The sequence below is a fragment of the Pimephales promelas genome, chromosome 22, assembly GCF_988280905.1.
Source record: "Pimephales promelas chromosome 22, fPimPro1.hap1.1, whole genome shotgun sequence".
Classification (NCBI taxonomy): domain Eukaryota; kingdom Metazoa; phylum Chordata; class Actinopteri; order Cypriniformes; family Leuciscidae; genus Pimephales; species Pimephales promelas.
Window position 1 is genome coordinate 27916847 of NC_142790.1, and position 18278 is coordinate 27935124.

General features: G+C 38.9%; 1 protein-coding gene across 9 annotated transcripts in view; it reads right to left on the bottom strand.

Annotated features, from left to right (window-relative positions):
• Positions 1-1877: 1877 nt before the first annotated feature.
• mpripa (myosin phosphatase Rho interacting protein a) overlaps positions 1878-18278 on the bottom strand; it is a 46659-nt gene continuing 30258 nt past the window's right edge. For 7 of the 9 annotated variants that reach the window (XM_039684484.2, XM_089125867.1, XM_039684491.2 and 4 more), the window contains 11 exons: positions 15782-16475; positions 15550-15666; positions 11145-14825; positions 10097-10244; positions 9919-10024; positions 9641-9800; positions 8156-8263; positions 7985-8071; positions 7732-7897; positions 7402-7478; positions 1878-3029 (listed from right to left, as the gene is read on the bottom strand). In XM_039684484.2, coding sequence (XP_039540418.2) covers positions 2958-3029; positions 7402-7478; positions 7732-7897; positions 7985-8071; positions 8156-8263; positions 9641-9800; positions 9919-10024; positions 10097-10244; positions 11145-14825; positions 15550-15666; positions 15782-16475 — 5416 coding nt within the window. In that variant the 3' untranslated portion in view covers positions 1878-2957. Of the gene's footprint in view, positions 3030-6893; positions 6954-7401; positions 7479-7731; positions 7898-7984; positions 8072-8155; positions 8264-9640; positions 9801-9918; positions 10025-10096; positions 10245-11144; positions 14826-15549; positions 15667-15781; positions 16476-18278 lie in introns of all 9 variants that reach the window. The other 2 variants (XM_089125865.1, XM_089125866.1) reach the window with 2 other exon arrangements.

The window sequence follows — 18278 nt, forward strand, 5'->3', positions numbered from 1 at the left end:
TGAATATGGAAATAATTATCTGCAGTTAAGGCAAGACACCATGCGGGTGAATAGGGCAAAAATGTCAACTAATTAAATATCACTGTTTGAGAACTTGTTTTGCAAGTTTACAAGTTTTCTTAAATATGCAACTGAGACATTATAATGTAAATCAATGTTTGTCATTTAACATGCAATCAAAAGTTTGGACTCTACCAATGTCCAGAGGACAGATCTCCCACACACACACTACACACACTTTGATGTTAATGACTCATGCACACCTCTGTTGCATTGAATTGAAGCCAAACTCTTAAAGAATATCTTACATATATGTTTGTGTGTGTGTGTGTGTAAATGCTATTATTCTTATGTTAAAGTTCTTGTTGTCAGCCCGGAATCATAAAAATATGCAGAAAGTTCATAAAAAGTGAAAGGTGTGTGGTTTGAATGGCTTGAGATGAGTGACATACATTTATGATGGAGATTTCACACACCAAACCCACATATGCACTTACATAACTGTGATCATAGAGCGTTAATAGAAGGAAGCATGTTAGTCTCCTCAGCTGCTGGATTCATTATTCACGGACACTCAATAAACACTGCGAAATAAACTACAGCAAATCAGGGATTTCAAGAATTATTCATATAACATCTTTTTTCCTCATGCAGGGTTGTGAGAGATCATTGCGTGAAAATAAAGTGTCCTTTTGTGTTGCAGATATGATGAACCGTGTTTCACAGTGGGAAACTAATTATCTTTAACCTTTCATCAACACAGAAAAAAGTTAAAAAGTCTGAAATACAAACATAAAAGAATAGCTCAGCCAAAAATAAAAATGGTCCTCCGCATGGCAGATATCAAGCATTTTGTGTTCACAAAAGATACCATTATCAAAATGTCAAAAATCCTGCATTTTTTCAACAAAACTACATAATTACCACTGGCTGTCAAAAGTTTATTACAGAAAATGTCAAAATTTGAACTCAAAACCCTTGTAAAACCAAAATCTACAAGGTCAAGTCAGGTAAATTAAAGCCTGAAACCTAAAACTTAATCTAAAACCATTAAAAACATATTGCCTGAAAAATTATATATATATATAAAAAATTTTCAGGCAATATGATTAAGTTTTAGGTTTCAGGTTTCAGGCTTTAGGCCCTATATATATATATATATATATATATATATATATATATATTTTTTTTTAATTTCAGATATAGTCGCAGAGGCAACATTTTTATTTTTTTGTTTAAAGTAGGCTACTAAATAACTCAAACTGGCCCATAATGGCCCATAATTCGCCCTGACAGGATCACTGGTTGTGTTATCTTGCTCACTGGTGCCTTTGAAGAAAGAAAAAAGCATAATAAAGAACCAAGCAAAGAGTAAAGCCATAGAAGTAAAGCAGATCCGTGACTCCCTCTGCTGGCCGGAAGTAACATTACTCCTCAAACGCGACGTGTCCTACACTGCAAAACGGGTTTTCATCGTAAATAAAAAGATTATTGTTATCGTATTGTACGTTATACATCTTAATACAATTTCAGTATTTCTACTTCGAAATTTAAAGCTTCAATGTAATCATTTGAAACTTTCTCAGTGAAAATAGTCAGTGAATGGCAGTGGTGGAGCATCAGATTACTAGATTAGCGTGTAACTGTCAGCAGCGTCACAAGATCACGTGTTCAACTCATCGCACAAAATATAGGGGGCGGAGCTTCAGATTCTAGAGAACCTTTGATTGGACAGAAAATCCGAACGATATCATCAGTGAGTGAATTCTCCTTATAGCGTCTAAATATGAATTTTGTCATTGTTTTGGAGCGCTAGCTTAACATACTCATGCTAAAGGCAAAAAAGAAATCCAATTTTGATTTTTAACAGTGTAACGTTATTTCTGATTCAAAAACATTTTATTACAGATGCATCACATTCACACACACCAAAATAAAAATATTCATACACATATGCAATTAGGTGTAGACATACCGTGTACAGATAGATATAAAGTTTTTTTTTCTCTATGCAGACAGAGAACAGGATAAAGAAATCTTCTCTAAAACCAAATATTTACATCGCAAATATTGAATATTATACAGTGAGCTTTCTTTGTTGTGTGTTCAATACTTTCTGACTTCTAGAGCAGAAGGAATATGGAATTACATGTTTCAAAACCAAGAACACAAAAAAAATATCAATGACTCAAAGTGCTTCATATATTCATGCAAAAGCCAGTATCTGGAACAACACAACGAAACCGTTAAAATGTCGAATTACAGGATGAATTAAGCTCACTATCAGTAGCCGAACGAGCGCTTTACGCCGCAACACACACAGCAGATATCACGTTTGGTTGCTCTATATTTTGCACGTTCATATAAACCAAAAGCAACACAAAAGCAATTAAAACAGCAATTAGATTCTCCTCAAGTAAATGAGCGAAGCACGTAATCTCTCAGACGATCAAAAACACTCTACAAAACACTCGCACTCACGTTACCGCGTCATTTTATCTTGAGGTTACAGTACTAGAAAGTCTGAAAAAGAGTCATCACGTACACGCGCACAACTTATTTACAATATCATTGGCAAAATAACATCTCTCTCTGTGTCAATAATTCTTCTTCTCTCAGAATATTCATAAAAATGTCACGACAGCAGCCAGTTCTCCATTCAGAAGATGTTCGGATGAGGAAGACACACGTCTAGTGTTCTAGTTCAATACTGAGTGTGTTCATGTATACTGTGATGATGATGAAGAACAGCTTCAGGACTTATAGAGAGCAAAAAAAGTACAAAATATGAGGTTCATCAGAGCTGACGGTTGGCAAAACGACGTGTCAATATTGAAACGTAATTCCCTTAATTCACTGAACAATATTACAACACAATCAGAAAGATACAGTTCTTCACCCTGCTTCATCTACCAACCAAGAAGATACAAAAGAATACAAAGAGGAACAAGAGAGTGTTATATCTTTCTGGAGTCTTTCGTTTCGAAGAGCTTCATCCTCTCCTGTACGGTCAATCCCTCCTTCAAACTCTGTGAAAGAGAGAAAGAGAAATATGATGCGTTTCATACTTGGGAATAAATAAATAAAAACAGTCCTTTAATTTCAATCATGTGATCTTTAACCGCACATAAATGACACTTTAATGAGGAAAAACTCAACTTTGATATCATTGCCAGCTAATGTGGAAAAATTATTTTTAAAAAGAATGGATGAAATGAACCATGTTTACCGAATAAAATGTTCAATTAAATGATATTCTCTGCTGTTTTTAATAGCCTGACTAAAACTGTTTTATCATTTAATCATTTTAAAGATTAAAATCAAATTATTAAAAATACAAAATTTCAATGGCCAACATAAATTACAGTTAATTATATCGTCGGCTGTATTTAATAGACTGGATAAAACTGTAAAAAAATGCAATTTTGAAATTTGAAAAAATGCTAACAAAAAAATAAATAAACAAATGACTACAAAAGTATTTTTCTCTTCAGTTCTTTAAATTCAATTAAATCCTATTCTCTGCTGTATATACAGTATATTTAGAAAGATATATATATATTTATATCAACAATAATTAGAAAGTCTGTCATTTAAAAATGCAAATAAACAAGCCAACATATAAATAAATAATAATAAATAAATACATAAATTAGGGCTGTCAAACGATTAATCGCATCCAAAATAAAAGTTTGTGTTTACATAATATATGTGGGTGCACTGTGTATAATTATTATTATTATATATATATATATACAAGACACACACATACATGTATATTTAAGAAAAAATATTATTTATATATTATAAAATAATTCAGAAATTAATTCATTATTAATTATAATATATAATTAATTATTTATATATTTAAAAATGTTATTTATATTATACATAATATAAATTATATATAAATTTATGTGCAGTATATACATGAAAAGATTTCTTAAATATATACAAGCATGTGTGTGTATTAATATATATAAAATAATTATACACACTGCACCCACACATATATTATGTAAACACAAACTTTTATTTTGGATGCGATTAATCGTTTGACAGCCCTAACATAAACACATGTTACACTGCATTTCCTCATGTTTGCTCATTGTATTGTTGAAAAACACAGTTTGTCTAAACCACCAAAACTAATTACGATCAACTCTTATGACTTCACTTGATCATATTTTTCAGACATGGCAGTTTGACTCATTTCTAAACTTGACTTCACAACAGTCCACCGTGGACACATGCACATTCCTCGGCTTAAAGGGACATTCAAGACCAAAGCCTGTTTCTATATCCACTTGTTTTCCTCTAAATGGTTTTAGATCAATCTGTCATTCACTGTCTGAGACTTTGTGCAACGCGACACCTGCAAAAGACGTTCACATGAACACTCTGTCCTCCCCGAACACACACGGGTGTCCGCTTTCTATATTATTACACTATTAGATCGCTCTCGTTGCCTTCGAGCACTAAACGAGACACATGACACTTCATTTACTCGTGTCATTACGTAATGAAGAATGTTTTAGCAGGAATTTGAGATGTTATTTGGTGACTGTTTACCCCACAAGCACACAAAAATAGATTTAAAACAATTTCCCAAGAAAGTGAAAGAACAGGGTTTGAGGGAAAAAAACATTTCCTTAAATGTCCCTTTAAGTTGTTTAATATATTCAGTGCTTATCACAGAGAAACATACAAGACAAATGACAACACACAAAAGTCTATTAAGACGGTAATTGTTTTACCCGTGGTGCTTGATGTCAGTGTTTTTCTCAAAACAACCAATCATTATTGTGATTTAATTCTAACGTGAATCTTTTGAGTAACAGGCCGTTATCATCAGAGCCACAGCTGACTTTGTAGTGCACATGAGGAGCACATGAATAACTTCAACTTAAGTCAATTATGCAAATATTCAATTATAAACAATTACCATCCAAATAGGGATAAAGTCTACTCAAACACCAAAAAAAAAAAAATAAATGCAAAACACACACTGCAATAACACATAACATTCAGAAAAATGTGACCAGTGCTGGTTATGTGTCGACCTGCCAAACCAGGTCAGGTGTAGGGCTCATGCAGGACTCAAAGGCTGTGTTCAAAATGGAATACTAGCTTACTAAATACTGCACAGTATACAATGTACACCACCTAGTGTTTAACAAATATATGATATGAAACAGCAGGGATCCTGTGCTGAAACTCCAGTATGTCACACATGTGTTAATTTCACATCGCATGTGAGTGGAATTCCATCATCTAATTTAGCATTTTAAAGTGCCCCTATTATAGCCTGGTCCTACCAGACTCTCGGACGCGGTTCATAGATATCCATAATAAAGGCTAGATGTCGTCTCTATCGTCATCACCGGCGGCCATCTTTCTGGCGGGCTCTGATGTAAGATGAGTGAACCAACACAAATACTCTTATCTCGTTGAAATCTTGACGGATTTACAAACGGCTTGGTTTCTTACAAACGTCATTAACGTGGCGATTATTCTGGATGATTATTTATCGATACACTTATTATTCATAAGTGTGCCAACATTACATCATGACTTTCGCGTAAACATACATGCCACTTTCGAGTCAAGTGGCGTGTGATCTATACGCATTTTGAGCTGTCCGCGTATGTCTACGCTATTAACGTCCGAGTGATTCCACGTGTCTGGACACGCCGTCAAATGTCCAGTCATAAATGCCATTAACCCCAGTGACGGTTAGGTTTAGGGACGGGGTTGAGGTAAGTCATATATTTATATATACAGTAATAACGTTAAGTCAACGGCGTTCATAAACACGCTAAAATGCGATTATGCGTCTTGATAGCACGCCAAAAATGGAAATACAAATTGGCGTGTCATACACACGCTACTTCATGAGATCAGTCTGAGTGTGCAGTGTCATACGTAAGTACATCTCTGACGTTTACAACAAACCAAACCGGTAGAAAATCGGTCGAAAATTGAGCAAGTTATGGTTATTTAAAAAGTACATACATCATTAAAACACAATGTTACGAGTGACTGTGAGCGAGCGAGTTGACTGTGACAAGATGGCCGCCAGGTGTGGACGTCGGCCTCCAATGACTGGCCAGCAGTGCGGACGAGACATCTAGCCTTTATTATGTATATCTATGGTCTGGACACTCTCCATTGACAAGCGTTAACTTCCTTGAAGGCAGGAACTCTGTTGAAGTTTAAAACGTTTTGGTCGTGGCGGATGTCTACAAATCCAACTAGCGCACCTCAACGTCATTGATCTCAGCCACTCCCTCTGTTCGCTGATTGGACCGGTAAAAAATTAAACTGAGAAAACCCAAGAATATCCATCAAACCCAGATGTAGTACTGAAGGAAATGAAAATTATTATTATTATTATTTACCTTATTATACTTCTTCTGACATAGTGTGTTTAGTGTTAAGTTTCAAAGATCAAAGACAAATTAAGTTATTGTCTCTGGAAAACAAGAAGTGGATTGGTCAACCAATCACAAAAGACTGGTCCATTTGACCAATCAGAGCAGAGCAGCTCTCAGAATGGAGGAGTTTACAGAGAATGAATCCTTTATTGAAGCGTTTCCGTGGGAAAAGAGCTGATGCTGCAATGTATATATGAGAAAATTAATTTTTGACCTTGTAAACCTATTGTAGGAGAAAATTAGGAACCTATAAAATAGCATAATAGGAGCACTTTAATTAAATTTTGTGTAAATATGTCAAATAAGAGTAATGGCAGTAATGCTTTCGTTTAATTCCTCACACTGGACATGGAAGTGGGACGCTTTGCATTTTTATGGGATACATTATTCTGTGCAATATGCTCCATATTCCATGCTAACAGAGCCGTACTCTCACAAGAGCGATGAATGCTTCACCTGTTGAACCTGATGGGGTCACAGCGGTCAGCTACCCCCGACAAACCCCTCACTCTCTGCCTGACAGGGCAACGTACACATGAGAGGACACACACACACACGTGTACACGGTTTCATACTTCAGAAATAAGATTAACAAATTAATTCTGTATAGCTTATTTTTACTAGAAAACAGTCTGAATTGTGATATCAAAATTTGCAATTACGTTTTTCATTCTGTATCGGAAACAAGCTTACTATAAAAAAACTGAAAAAATAAATAAACATTGCATAATTTTTGTGCATAAAATTGCAAACTCGAATGTAAAATGGATTGAAGTGTATCATTGACTAACAATAAACTATACATTGACTTTTTGTATATTATATTCTATGTCAATTTTTATTTTTAATCGAGTGACAGCACATAAACACAAACAACATAAATAAATGTACAGGAATATCAATACATTCAGAGTTGTCAATGGCTGACAAGAATATTTATGACACACACACTCTGAACTCTCACCTTTGACCTGACCCCGCGCATCTGTCTGGATTTTTCTTTCTTCAGGAAATCTGGGTTACTCTTTGACTTCATAATGTCTGTATGGAACACAAATACACTTCAGCTCATACATATACACAGATTTGTGTTCACACACTTTTTGGCCTTTTTGTAATAATTTGCATCAGCCAAAAACTGACATCGACCCTATTTTGTATCAGTAAAAAACATAGTGATTGAAATCAACATTTCTGTTTTCAAATATTTTAGGTTTAAATTGTAACACTAACTAAAGTTAGAAAAGTGAAATCATAATCAACCACCCCTTTAACTAATCCTTAAATATCTTACCGTATCCCGCAGTGACGCCACTTCCTTCAGCGTCTAATTCCCCAAGAGCCTCAGTAGCAGCCAGAAGTTTCTCCCTCAGCTTGTTAATGTCACAGTCCGCTTTAGCCTTCACGATACTCAGCTCCGTGTAAATGTCCTTGTATTTATCTGAGGCATACTTCTTATCCTGCAACACATGTGAACGACACATCAGAATGTGTTCGGAGAGCTGTTAAAGAGAAACACAACTCATGTGTGTGTGTGTGCGTATTACTCGAAGTGCGGTGTGCAGCTCGTCTTTGAGAGAGTTTATTTCCTGTTTGAGGTACTGGATCTCTGACTCCTTCACTCGCAGCAAAACCTGCAGCCAAACAACATTTAGATAATGTGCATGACACCTTTAATTGATTGATTGAAAATTCAGATGACAGAGTTTGGGCTGTACCTCCAGTTCGTAGATGTCTTTGCCTTGAGTCAGAGAGGAAGTCAATTTGTCTCCACTGATGCAGGAGTGCATTCTGGTGATCTCCTCATTCAGACGATGATTTAGTTCCTGTAACACACACACGCAAGTTTATGTTTATATCATGATGGGGAACTAATGACCTCGCAAGTGAATACAGGCAAAAATGTGGCCAGGGTAAGGTTATTTGGGTTTTTTATAACATGTTTTAGATAAATGGGGGGGGAAAAAACACACATCCAAACTACACTTTTACAGAGGACTACACTTATGATTTTTGTAAATGATTGGTCTCCCCTTAAAGGGTATTTTGGACATGAATGGCAAACAATAACATGTAATAATATGGACTGAAACTAAGAAATGTAAATTTTTTTTGGATTCCCGTTCGACATTTATGTGTGATACCTGTGTAGTAGACCTGCAATTATTATTTATTTGTTATTATTTTATTTTTATTTTTGGTTTTTCTCTTTTTTTCTTGTTGTGGTAAGAGAGAAGATGTGAAAATAAACAGTTTAAAAAAAATACACTTTTAAGGGTTTTTATTTTATCACACTTTATTTTATCTATTTTGTTGTAGATTTCAATTACAATCCATATCTTTGAAGGCCGTTTCCTCAAAATGAGTTTTAGTCAGAAATACAGTCAAAATGAGTCAGAAATCTCCACTTCTATTTTCTGAAGGGTTTTACATTTCATTCCTAAAAACAGGATTAATTTTTCCTGGCTGATATTTTCTGATTTAAGGAGTGATAAATAGATAAATAAACAGATAAACCTCACGATACCTAAATTTATAAATATCAACTATGTTATGAATGACCGTGTTCCGGATTTGTAAAAGATGTATTATGTTTTTATTTTTGTTTAAGGTGTACAACTTTCCCCCCAACTTTCATAGATGGCATAAATAATTTGCAAGCTGCTAAAATAAAGCATACAAATCATCAGCTAAAATAATCTATATAGGGTATATGATTATAATCAAAGCATGTGCATGTTTGTGAGTGATTTATTTATATTAGGTTATTACAACAAAGAGCACAGTAAGAAATACTTTTCTTTTCAGGAAAAGTATCGAAAAAGTATTGAAAAGTATCGCAATTCTTGACTTGGTATCGGTATCGAAAAACAACAATTTTGGTCTCGTGACAACACTAAGAGACTCTAATGTCAAAAAAAATGTTTCCCTTCATCCAATGTTTCTAGAAATGCATGCAAATTTAATTAGATAATGCCTCATTTGCATATTTAAACATAACATTTTAGAACTTGAAATACAAAAAATGTCATTATATAAAGTATGGTGATTTCTATTAGTTATAATTGGTATCCTATTCGCATGGGTTGTTTTGCCATTAATAAAGATTATTTATAATTTACAAACCTTAAAAACAATTATTTAAATTGAATTATAAGAGTTTAGTCTCTTTATCAGGCTGTTTTCAGAAAGTTTTGGTTGACCTGGTTGTGTATATGCAGTTTCTGGTTCTCTCGCTGGCACTGCCCCAGCGCCTGTCTCTCTGCTTCCAGCGCTTGAGCCAAATGTGCGTTTTCCAAACACTTCTGAGAATATTGCTCAGACAAAACCTCCAGTTCACGATGGATAGACTGCAACTCCTCTCTACATCAACACAAAATAAACACACATCAAAACTTGGTTAAAAGCATTAATGAATAAACGTAAATCTTCTTAGTGACAAGAGTGATTTGTGCAGATACAGGGATGTTTGTTGTCTTACTCGTACTGTCTGCGCAGCTCCTGGATGTCTGCGCTCCCACTGCTCATCTGCGACCGTTGCGTTTTCTCCAGTTCTTCGCGATGAGCATTTTTCATGGCCTCAATCGCTGCGCACAAAACAATCTACTGTGATGCTTCAACTGAAACTGGTGTATTTTATATAGTGGTGCTTTTATTACCAGCAATAGTGGCATTTGTTTCCTCATCCAACAGTCTTTCTTTCTCCTCTAGAAGTTTCCGGATCTCCCGCTGATGCTGTCTCTGAATGTCCTCTATCACCTTCTGATGCGTCTCCTCCATTGCTACAAATCCACGCTCGCATGTTGCCTGAGTTCCACAAATAAAATCAGACCACAAACACCAAACACAATCTATCTACCCTAGCAGGCTCTCTACTAGGGCTGGGTATCTATTGTCTTCATGGTCTTGGTGCATTTTTCTTGGTACACCGTCTTGGTGGCTTGATGGTGGATAGAACGTTTATAAACGTTTATTTGGCACATTAATGGTCAATTTTGGAGTCTTCAAAGAATTTTGCAATGCATTATTTGACAAGGCATACATAAAATGATCAGTCTGGGGATTTTAAGAATCAATATAAACCAATTGTAGATGAAAAGCTCAATCAGAAAACCAATCTTTACCCAGCCCTACTATCTACAGGGCTACAGAAGCAAATAGAAGTTACAAACAGTGTTGAGTGGCATCAAAGGGGATGGCTGCATTCATCTTGATCATCATTTAAACATGTGATGAGAAATGACAGATAGCACAGAGGAATGAAATCAAATCAGCATGATTGATCGACTAGTGCAAATTCATGCAATCACACTAACACAGTAGACAACAATGCTAACACTAAAAACACAAGGCGTTTTGAACACAGTAAGCATGTTTGAGCACAGTAAAAGTAAAGAGTAATTTGTGATAGGTGTCAATCATGGTCATTGTGTGTGCTCAAAACTCCCAGTGCAGCTAATGTCCACTAAAGCATTGAAAAAAAAAAAGGAAAGCTTCATGGTTATGGGGCTACAGGGTTGCAGTTATTTTATATAAAATACATAACTATTTTGAAATGTGCACTGTTTCTAAAACTTGTAGAAATAAATGCAATAAGCAATATTCCCAAAACCACTGCAACCCATATTAACAGCAACAATCTAAAAAACATGACGCCATGGCGGTGGGATGGGTGCGACATTAAATTTGAAAGGTGAAAGGTTAAACCTTGAGGCTGTCCAAGTCTCGTTGGTACTTCTCCCTCAGGCTGGTCAGATCTCCGTCCAGTGGTTTCTGTTCCAGCTCCTCTCTCATGCGGCTCAACTGCATTTCCAGCTCCCGGACTCGGAGCAAGGACTCTGAATCCCTGCACGTTACCTGATCAGATGCGTCCCCTTCCTCCATAGGACATACGTCGACCTCAGCTTTGTTTTCCACTTTCTCGTTCCTCTCCTCCAATGAGCAGATGGTCTGGCTGTAGCGTTCTTGTAGCTTGTGGAGCTCCTCTCTGTTGGTGTGTTCTAGCTCCTGGACCTTACTCTGAAAATCCTGCTCAAGTTTTTGGATGTGCTCTTTGTGCCTCAACTCATTATCTTCCATTTCTAGCAGCAGGGTCTCCAGCCGGTGTTGGTTGTTTGCGGCACGCTCCATTAAGTCGAGTTCTCTGGTTATCTGGTCCTGCTTGGCCCTTCCCATCTCTTCTGCATGCCTGCTCTTCAGCTCCTCCTTCTCCTTTTGAAACTCCTCTTCCAACTGGTTTAAGTTCTGCCGTTGCTCCTGCAGCTCCCTGAGCTTATAGGATAGTTCCCCTCGAAGCATGTCATTCTCCTCCTGCAGGGAACTTATAGTGTCAGTGAAGCTCAGATGCTCTTTCTCTATGCAGCTCTGGTAGTGCCTTTGGATGGCCGTAACACTCTCGGCGTGTTCTTGGACGAGCACTGCCATGTTGCGGCTAGTCTCCTGGCAAAGAGAAAGTTCCCTCGTGTGACCTGCTCGCAACCTGCAAGCAACATACGTGACCTGAACCTGCATCAAGGCCTCTCGCATGCAAACCGAGCTGGAGTCGCTGCGCCACGAGCTCATTTGGATGGCTTTCGCAAGTCCGGAAAGTGAATTTGTTTCCCCTTCCTCGCAGACCCTCTCGATTTCCTGGGAGAGATTACGAAGGGCTTTTGCTTGCTTCTTGAGCTCAGCAATGAGATTTTCCCAGCCTGTTTGCAGATGTGATTCTGATTCTGCGCTATGGGCAAGTGTGCCAATGGCTAAGTGTCTGCGGACAATCTCTGCTGCTAAACTTTGAGCTTCCTCCATCTCAATCTGCTCCATGTAGGGAGCAAGTTCAGGAGGAGAGACATCAGCAAGATGATCAGTATTGCTCTCAATTTGAGCATGCTTTGATGCACTAACAGCATCTTTCAGAGCCGTGTCTCTTTGTTTTAAAGCCTCATTTGCTTTGACCAAGTCCTTTTGAAGCTCATCAAATTTTTCCTGAAAATTCATTGTTAGATTCTGAAGTGAATAGGCAAGCTCGGCACTAACGCAGGCATTCTTGATGACATCCTGTGAGAAAGCACTATTTGCTTGTTTACCCATCTCAAGCTTGTCCACCTCTGCCAAGAACATGGTCTCCAGCGCAAGTTTTCTTGTAAGAACATCAGCATAAACAATTGAGAGACAGCCATCGCAGTCCTTCTTGATGTTTTCAGCATCCTTGTGAATGGAGTTTAAGGCCAACATAATATCAGAGTTCAGGTCCTGCAGAGAGAACCCCATCCTCTCCAGAACTTCAGCCTCAAAGGATAATGTTCTGGCAAACTGTTTTATACTTTCCTTCCTTGATTGCACATCTGCAGGATCAAAGATCGGCCACGACTCATAGAAAGTGCCGCCCTTCCTCAGGGACGTGGTGGCACAAACCAGCAGTTTCTCTACTTCTGCAAGGGTACAAATGAGAGATTCAGTAGAACTGGTCTCTTTCTGATTGCTAAGAATTTCTCTGACTTTTTCTGTGCAAGACTCTACCAGTGCCAATGCCTTCTCATATTCATCGGTGTCTTGCTCACCAAAAGTCTTGAGGGATTTCTGGCTGGATTCATCCATTGGTAATTCATCACAGGTTTTAGTCGTGCAGTCCTCCATGGTTGCTCTGGTGCTCTGCATCGCTGAGAGATCAGGCTGGTCCCGTATCTTTTCAGTGAGGTGTCTGAGTTTCTCCTCTGTGGCCAATAGTTTGGTTTCCAGAGCATGTATAATGGAGATGAACTTCTCCGGATCTCTGCACTGCTGGAATGGACCGTCACTGGCTACACTGATATCTTGGGTCAGTCTCAGGTCATGCACGTGGTCTAGGGTCAGATCTTGTGTCAGATCCAAAGACGTGTTTTCCATTTGAAATTTGTCTGCTCCCTGGGACCGCTGATAGGAATGGCACTGGATGGTGGAAAAGCGGATCCTCTGCCGCTTTACCAAGGACATTTCCGTCTCTGAGCTACTTCTTGCAATAGGAAGTTGGGAGAGACTTGAGGATGAGGAAACATCATGTTGCATCTCATTCAAACCCTCAAGCATGTCTTCCTGGGAGCGGCAACGTCGAATTCTGAGATCTGCATATCCAAGTCGCAGGGCATTGAGGTGTTCCTCCAGTTCAGCTATTCGGTCCTCTGCAACCACCAGTTTTGCCTGTAGCTCCTGTTCTGCTCTTCGGGACTCTACCAGTCCTGGATAGTCATGCTCCATTTTAGAAAGAAGTTCCTCTTTTTGCTGCAAGCAAACCTCTGTTTCTTCTAGACTACTGCCTAAGGCAGCCATCTTTATTAGAGCCTCACTCAAGTCCTGCTCCTTCTGTCTGATTAGCTGCTCGTACATTTGCTTTGTCTGCTTCACCTCCTCTTCCTTCTCTCGTAGCACTTGACTTATCCTAGCAAATTCTTCCGAGACGCGCTCGTACGAGCTCTCAAGGGAGTGATAGTCCGTTTCCACCGTCGTTAAACATGCCTGTTGCTTTCCAACCTCTCGGTCGGCCTCGGAAATCTGATTGAGGAGTTCTTGACAGCGGCAAGTAAGCTGGTCACGTTCCTCCTCCAGCCTCATCACACTCTCCCGCAACATTTCCACCATTTCCGTCTGCACCTCCAACTCCTGCTGAAGACGATGTACTTCATCCCTGAGTCCCATAGTTTGCATCCCACCACTCCCTCTTAGCAGCGCCTCCACTTGTTCTTGTGCCTCCTGCAGTTGCTCTTCTACTTCACGCCGCCTCTCTTCGGATTCTGACAACCGCCAGGTCAGTCCCTGTCGCTCCCGCTCATGTTTCTCCTCCAGGCTCCGCTGCTCTTTTCTCTCCCGCTCCTCTCTCATAGTCTGAGCCTCCTCAATGGAAATCAGGCGCCCAGTGACCTCAGAGAGTCTCTCCTGTAACCTCTGCACGTCTTTGTGCTGGTCTTTCTGCAAAGCTTGCTGCTGTTCGAGCTGCCTCAACTCCTGGCTCTTCTCTAGCAAACTGGCTTCAACTTGACGTAAACGTTCCTCGCTCTCTCGCAACTGTGACCGCAGTGTCACCTCGTTTCGGACCCATTCTTCCTCACGTTCTTGACAGCGAACCCGTTCAATTTTCAGCTCGCTACGCATTCGTGCCACAGCCTGCTCGCTCACGACAATCTCCGCCATGGCAGCCGTTAGCTTTTCCTCCAAGGCCTCGATCTCTGCCTCATGGTGTCCTATGATATCTTTTGCTTCGCTGTAGCTACGCCTCAAGCTGCCAACTTGTTGACTGGACTTGTCTTGCTTCCGACGCTGGGAATCCAGTTCGGACTTTAGATCCTGGTTCAGTTTGCTGAGGCGCTGCCATGGTGCTCGGTGAACAGGGGTAGACACTGCATCAGACGAAGGCTTTGCGGTGGTTGTGTCACTCTTTAAGAGATTAAGAGGAAAGTACAATTAGTAACAGGAAGTCTTCTCTTTTATGGCCACATACATGATGTTCAACGTCTTCTAGGCTGTGGCTGGGGACCCAGGAACGTTTGGAGTTCAATTTCCGAAGCTACATACTTACTCAAGCTTTCCACTGTGCTTTTTCAAGATAACATCAAAGATGGAGAAAATGGTGCTCAACAATGAGGGAAAATGTGAGTAACACAATTAAAAAGGGAAATAAATGATCTAAAGAGGCTGTGGAACTACAGAATGCAACTGTATCTTTGTGGATAATATAAATGACACTGTACGGAAAAGAAAATACAAGGATGGAGTAACACTACACCAGATTATAAAACAGAAACTAAAGGAAAATGAAGAACAGAGGAATGATAACACCATGCAAATTATGCAAAGGATGACAACAAGAGATGAATGAGACAACAACAAACAAAAAAACAGAAAAGCACAGCTGAAAGCTTGCCAGATGTTCACATTTGTTATCTTCAGAAAACTTGTAGTTTGGTTATAAGAGTTTTAACCAAAACCCAGTCAGAGCCCAGGGAAAGAAAGACATTGCAGTTAGTACCACTCATGCCGACAGTTTCATTAACACCCAAAATTATATTAGTATCGAAATCAAAAAAGAAAGTGCCACAAAAACTACAGAAGATTTTGATTTCTGTATATTTTCTGGCTAAGTTTAGTTCTGTTTGGGTACCTGCAGTACATATCCTTCCCGGGCGTTCTGCTCCCTCCCACGCGCATCCTGAAGTTGCTCCTGTAAGACACTGTTCTGCTGCTGGAGTCTGGCTAGCTCCCTTTGAGCCTGACCTAACTGTGAACATCAGTGAAAAACAGATTTGAATGAGAACCCAAGTAGATGGCATAAGCACATACTCATCATTTTATGATGGAAAATGAGGCAAGAACTAAATACTGATGGTTCTTACCTCCTTTTCCAGTACGGTGGTCATCTCTTGTGGAATGACAGGTGTATTTGAGGTGTTAGGGGAGCTGCCCGCGATCGGTACCTGCTTTTCCTCTCTGAGGGGCGTTGTTTCAACCTGCTGCCACCTCTGCTCAATTTCCACCTGGACATTAGAGTTTCTGCGGTGACCATCAACCTCCTGCGTGTCCCTGAGTTGGTCCACATCCATTTTTCCTTGTTCCTGTGGCACTTTATGGGGGAGCTTTGACGAGAGCTCTGACGCATGGACTGCACCTGCTGTCGGTGTGGTCTGATGGTGGTGCATATATTCCTGCACCACTTCTTCAGCTCGCTGTGGCAACTTGTCAGTATGGCTGGTGGAAGTAATGGAGGACGACGTCTGATGAGAGGAGGCGCTAGAAATGGGAGGGGAGGGTAAAGATGAGATAGTGACTGAAGTGTCTGCTCTCTTCATTGGGGGTTGTCCGTTCTCGTTTTCTTGCCCTGGCCGGAACTCGGACCAGTCAAATGTTTTAGAGCGCCCCTCTCGCTTGTTGACTCGACTCTTTAGCTCGGGAGGAGGCGCAGAGTCTGTTATGACCTCGTGTGACTTTTTTGCTTCAACTACAGAGCTGTTCGAGAGTTGCGAAGAGTTGGGAGGGGGTTGGATGAAGTTTTGCTCCATATTTGATCTGGTTCGCTCTTCTGGAAGGGAACTGTGAAAAGAGAAGATACTGAATCAATTATTTGTATTTGAATTATTATTGGTGCTTGCTAAGGTAAGCATCACTGCCACTCCCTAAATATTTTTTTTTTCCACAAAGAACTGTTGCATATGGCATTGTGGGTGGTTACCAAAATTGTGGTAATACCTAATTGTGGACATAACTATAGGGTATGCATTGACGTCACTTTCCCACCAGAACACATCCCCTCAGTCGGACTGAGTGGCAAAAGAGCTGCTGTGTGACTGGATTTAATAGTTTAAATGAAAGGTTGGACTTGATAAAGTGTTCCTTAAAACAAAAAATTCAGTGCTCCATGAATATTGAAAGGCAGCCAGGAATCGTGGTTCCTGACATTTACAGTACATGTGCCTGATTTAGATGTCGGGGAAATACATATAGCAAATTTGCCTGTGAATGCTTATATAAATACAATATAGGTAGGTCTAAATCCGGTGATCACTTATATCAATGTTATATATATATATATATATATATATATATATATATATACTGTATATCATCATATTGTCCAGCCCAAAAACACTTTTTGTCCATGTTTTTTTTTTAAAACATCCAATTATGTAGAATATACAATGGTAAATATTTAATTGATGAGTTGTCAATAAATGATTTTACCCCAAAATTCAGCATATTGACAAAATACATAACCTTTCGCTGCCTGGAGCCCAGTTGTTTCTATGAATTGCATTGATCCATTTGCTTCTCTTTTCTGTAGCTTTCAGCAGTTTGTAAAAATATACCTCAGATTTCTTGTCAAATGTATTTGTACGGTCAATCTCAAAGCTCTTTCTCATTTTAGAAGCGTTTTGTGTGTTCTTTGTGGCATTCACGCTGAAAACCAATGCTGCCAGCCTGCCACTCAGTCTTTTTGCCACTCAGTGGGTTGATGGGCTGATGGTAATGTCAAACGCATACCCTCTATATAACAAGATGAAAATGTGCTGTTAACCATGCACAGTGTTAACAAAGACTACAGCTGTCTAAAAAAAAAAAAAAAAAAAATCACACACACACCCAAACCACTGAAGACAGGATTGTTTGATTAATGGTTAGTAGGGTGAGGAAAACCATCTGATCACTGCATGGCATTCAACCACTGTCAAACATGTCGGTAAACACTCATGTGTGTCTGTGCACGCTGCAGGGTGTGTTCTAAAAGTGGGCACTGATGCAATGCTATTTTTCATCTCCTTCAAAGAACGAGGTGATGTAACATCACAACAAGAAATAGGGAGAATGACCAAGTGTAAACATAAATTGTGCTGTACCTGCCATCCTGTTTACCAGTTTCTTCAACAAAAACTGTTAATAGATGAAACTTGCTGAAATATGCTTGTAAAATATATTTAAGTTTTAAAAATATTTTCCTTTCAAATATCTATTACATTTAGTTTTAATGCATTAAATAAATTTTAAGAAAAAATATGTCTGTCTATAAAAATATGCGTCTTTATATGACTTTATTTATAAGTTGTCTGTCCATAATGAAAAGGTTTATTTTAGGTCCATCCAATGTGAAGCTGACAAAATGTCCCTCAGTCAGACAGGATTTCACATGCATCACTTTATCATGTTGTGACTGGTTAACGTGGTTTAAATAAATGTAACTAATGCTGTTAAACATTATTTATGAATTTCAAAAATTAAAAGCTCAGACAACACCAACACCACAATGATAAATAATCTGGCCACACACACACAGCAGCGATGTAACACTCCAAATGAACTAAAGATACATTTTTGAAGGCGCTTCAATTTCATTTATCTCTT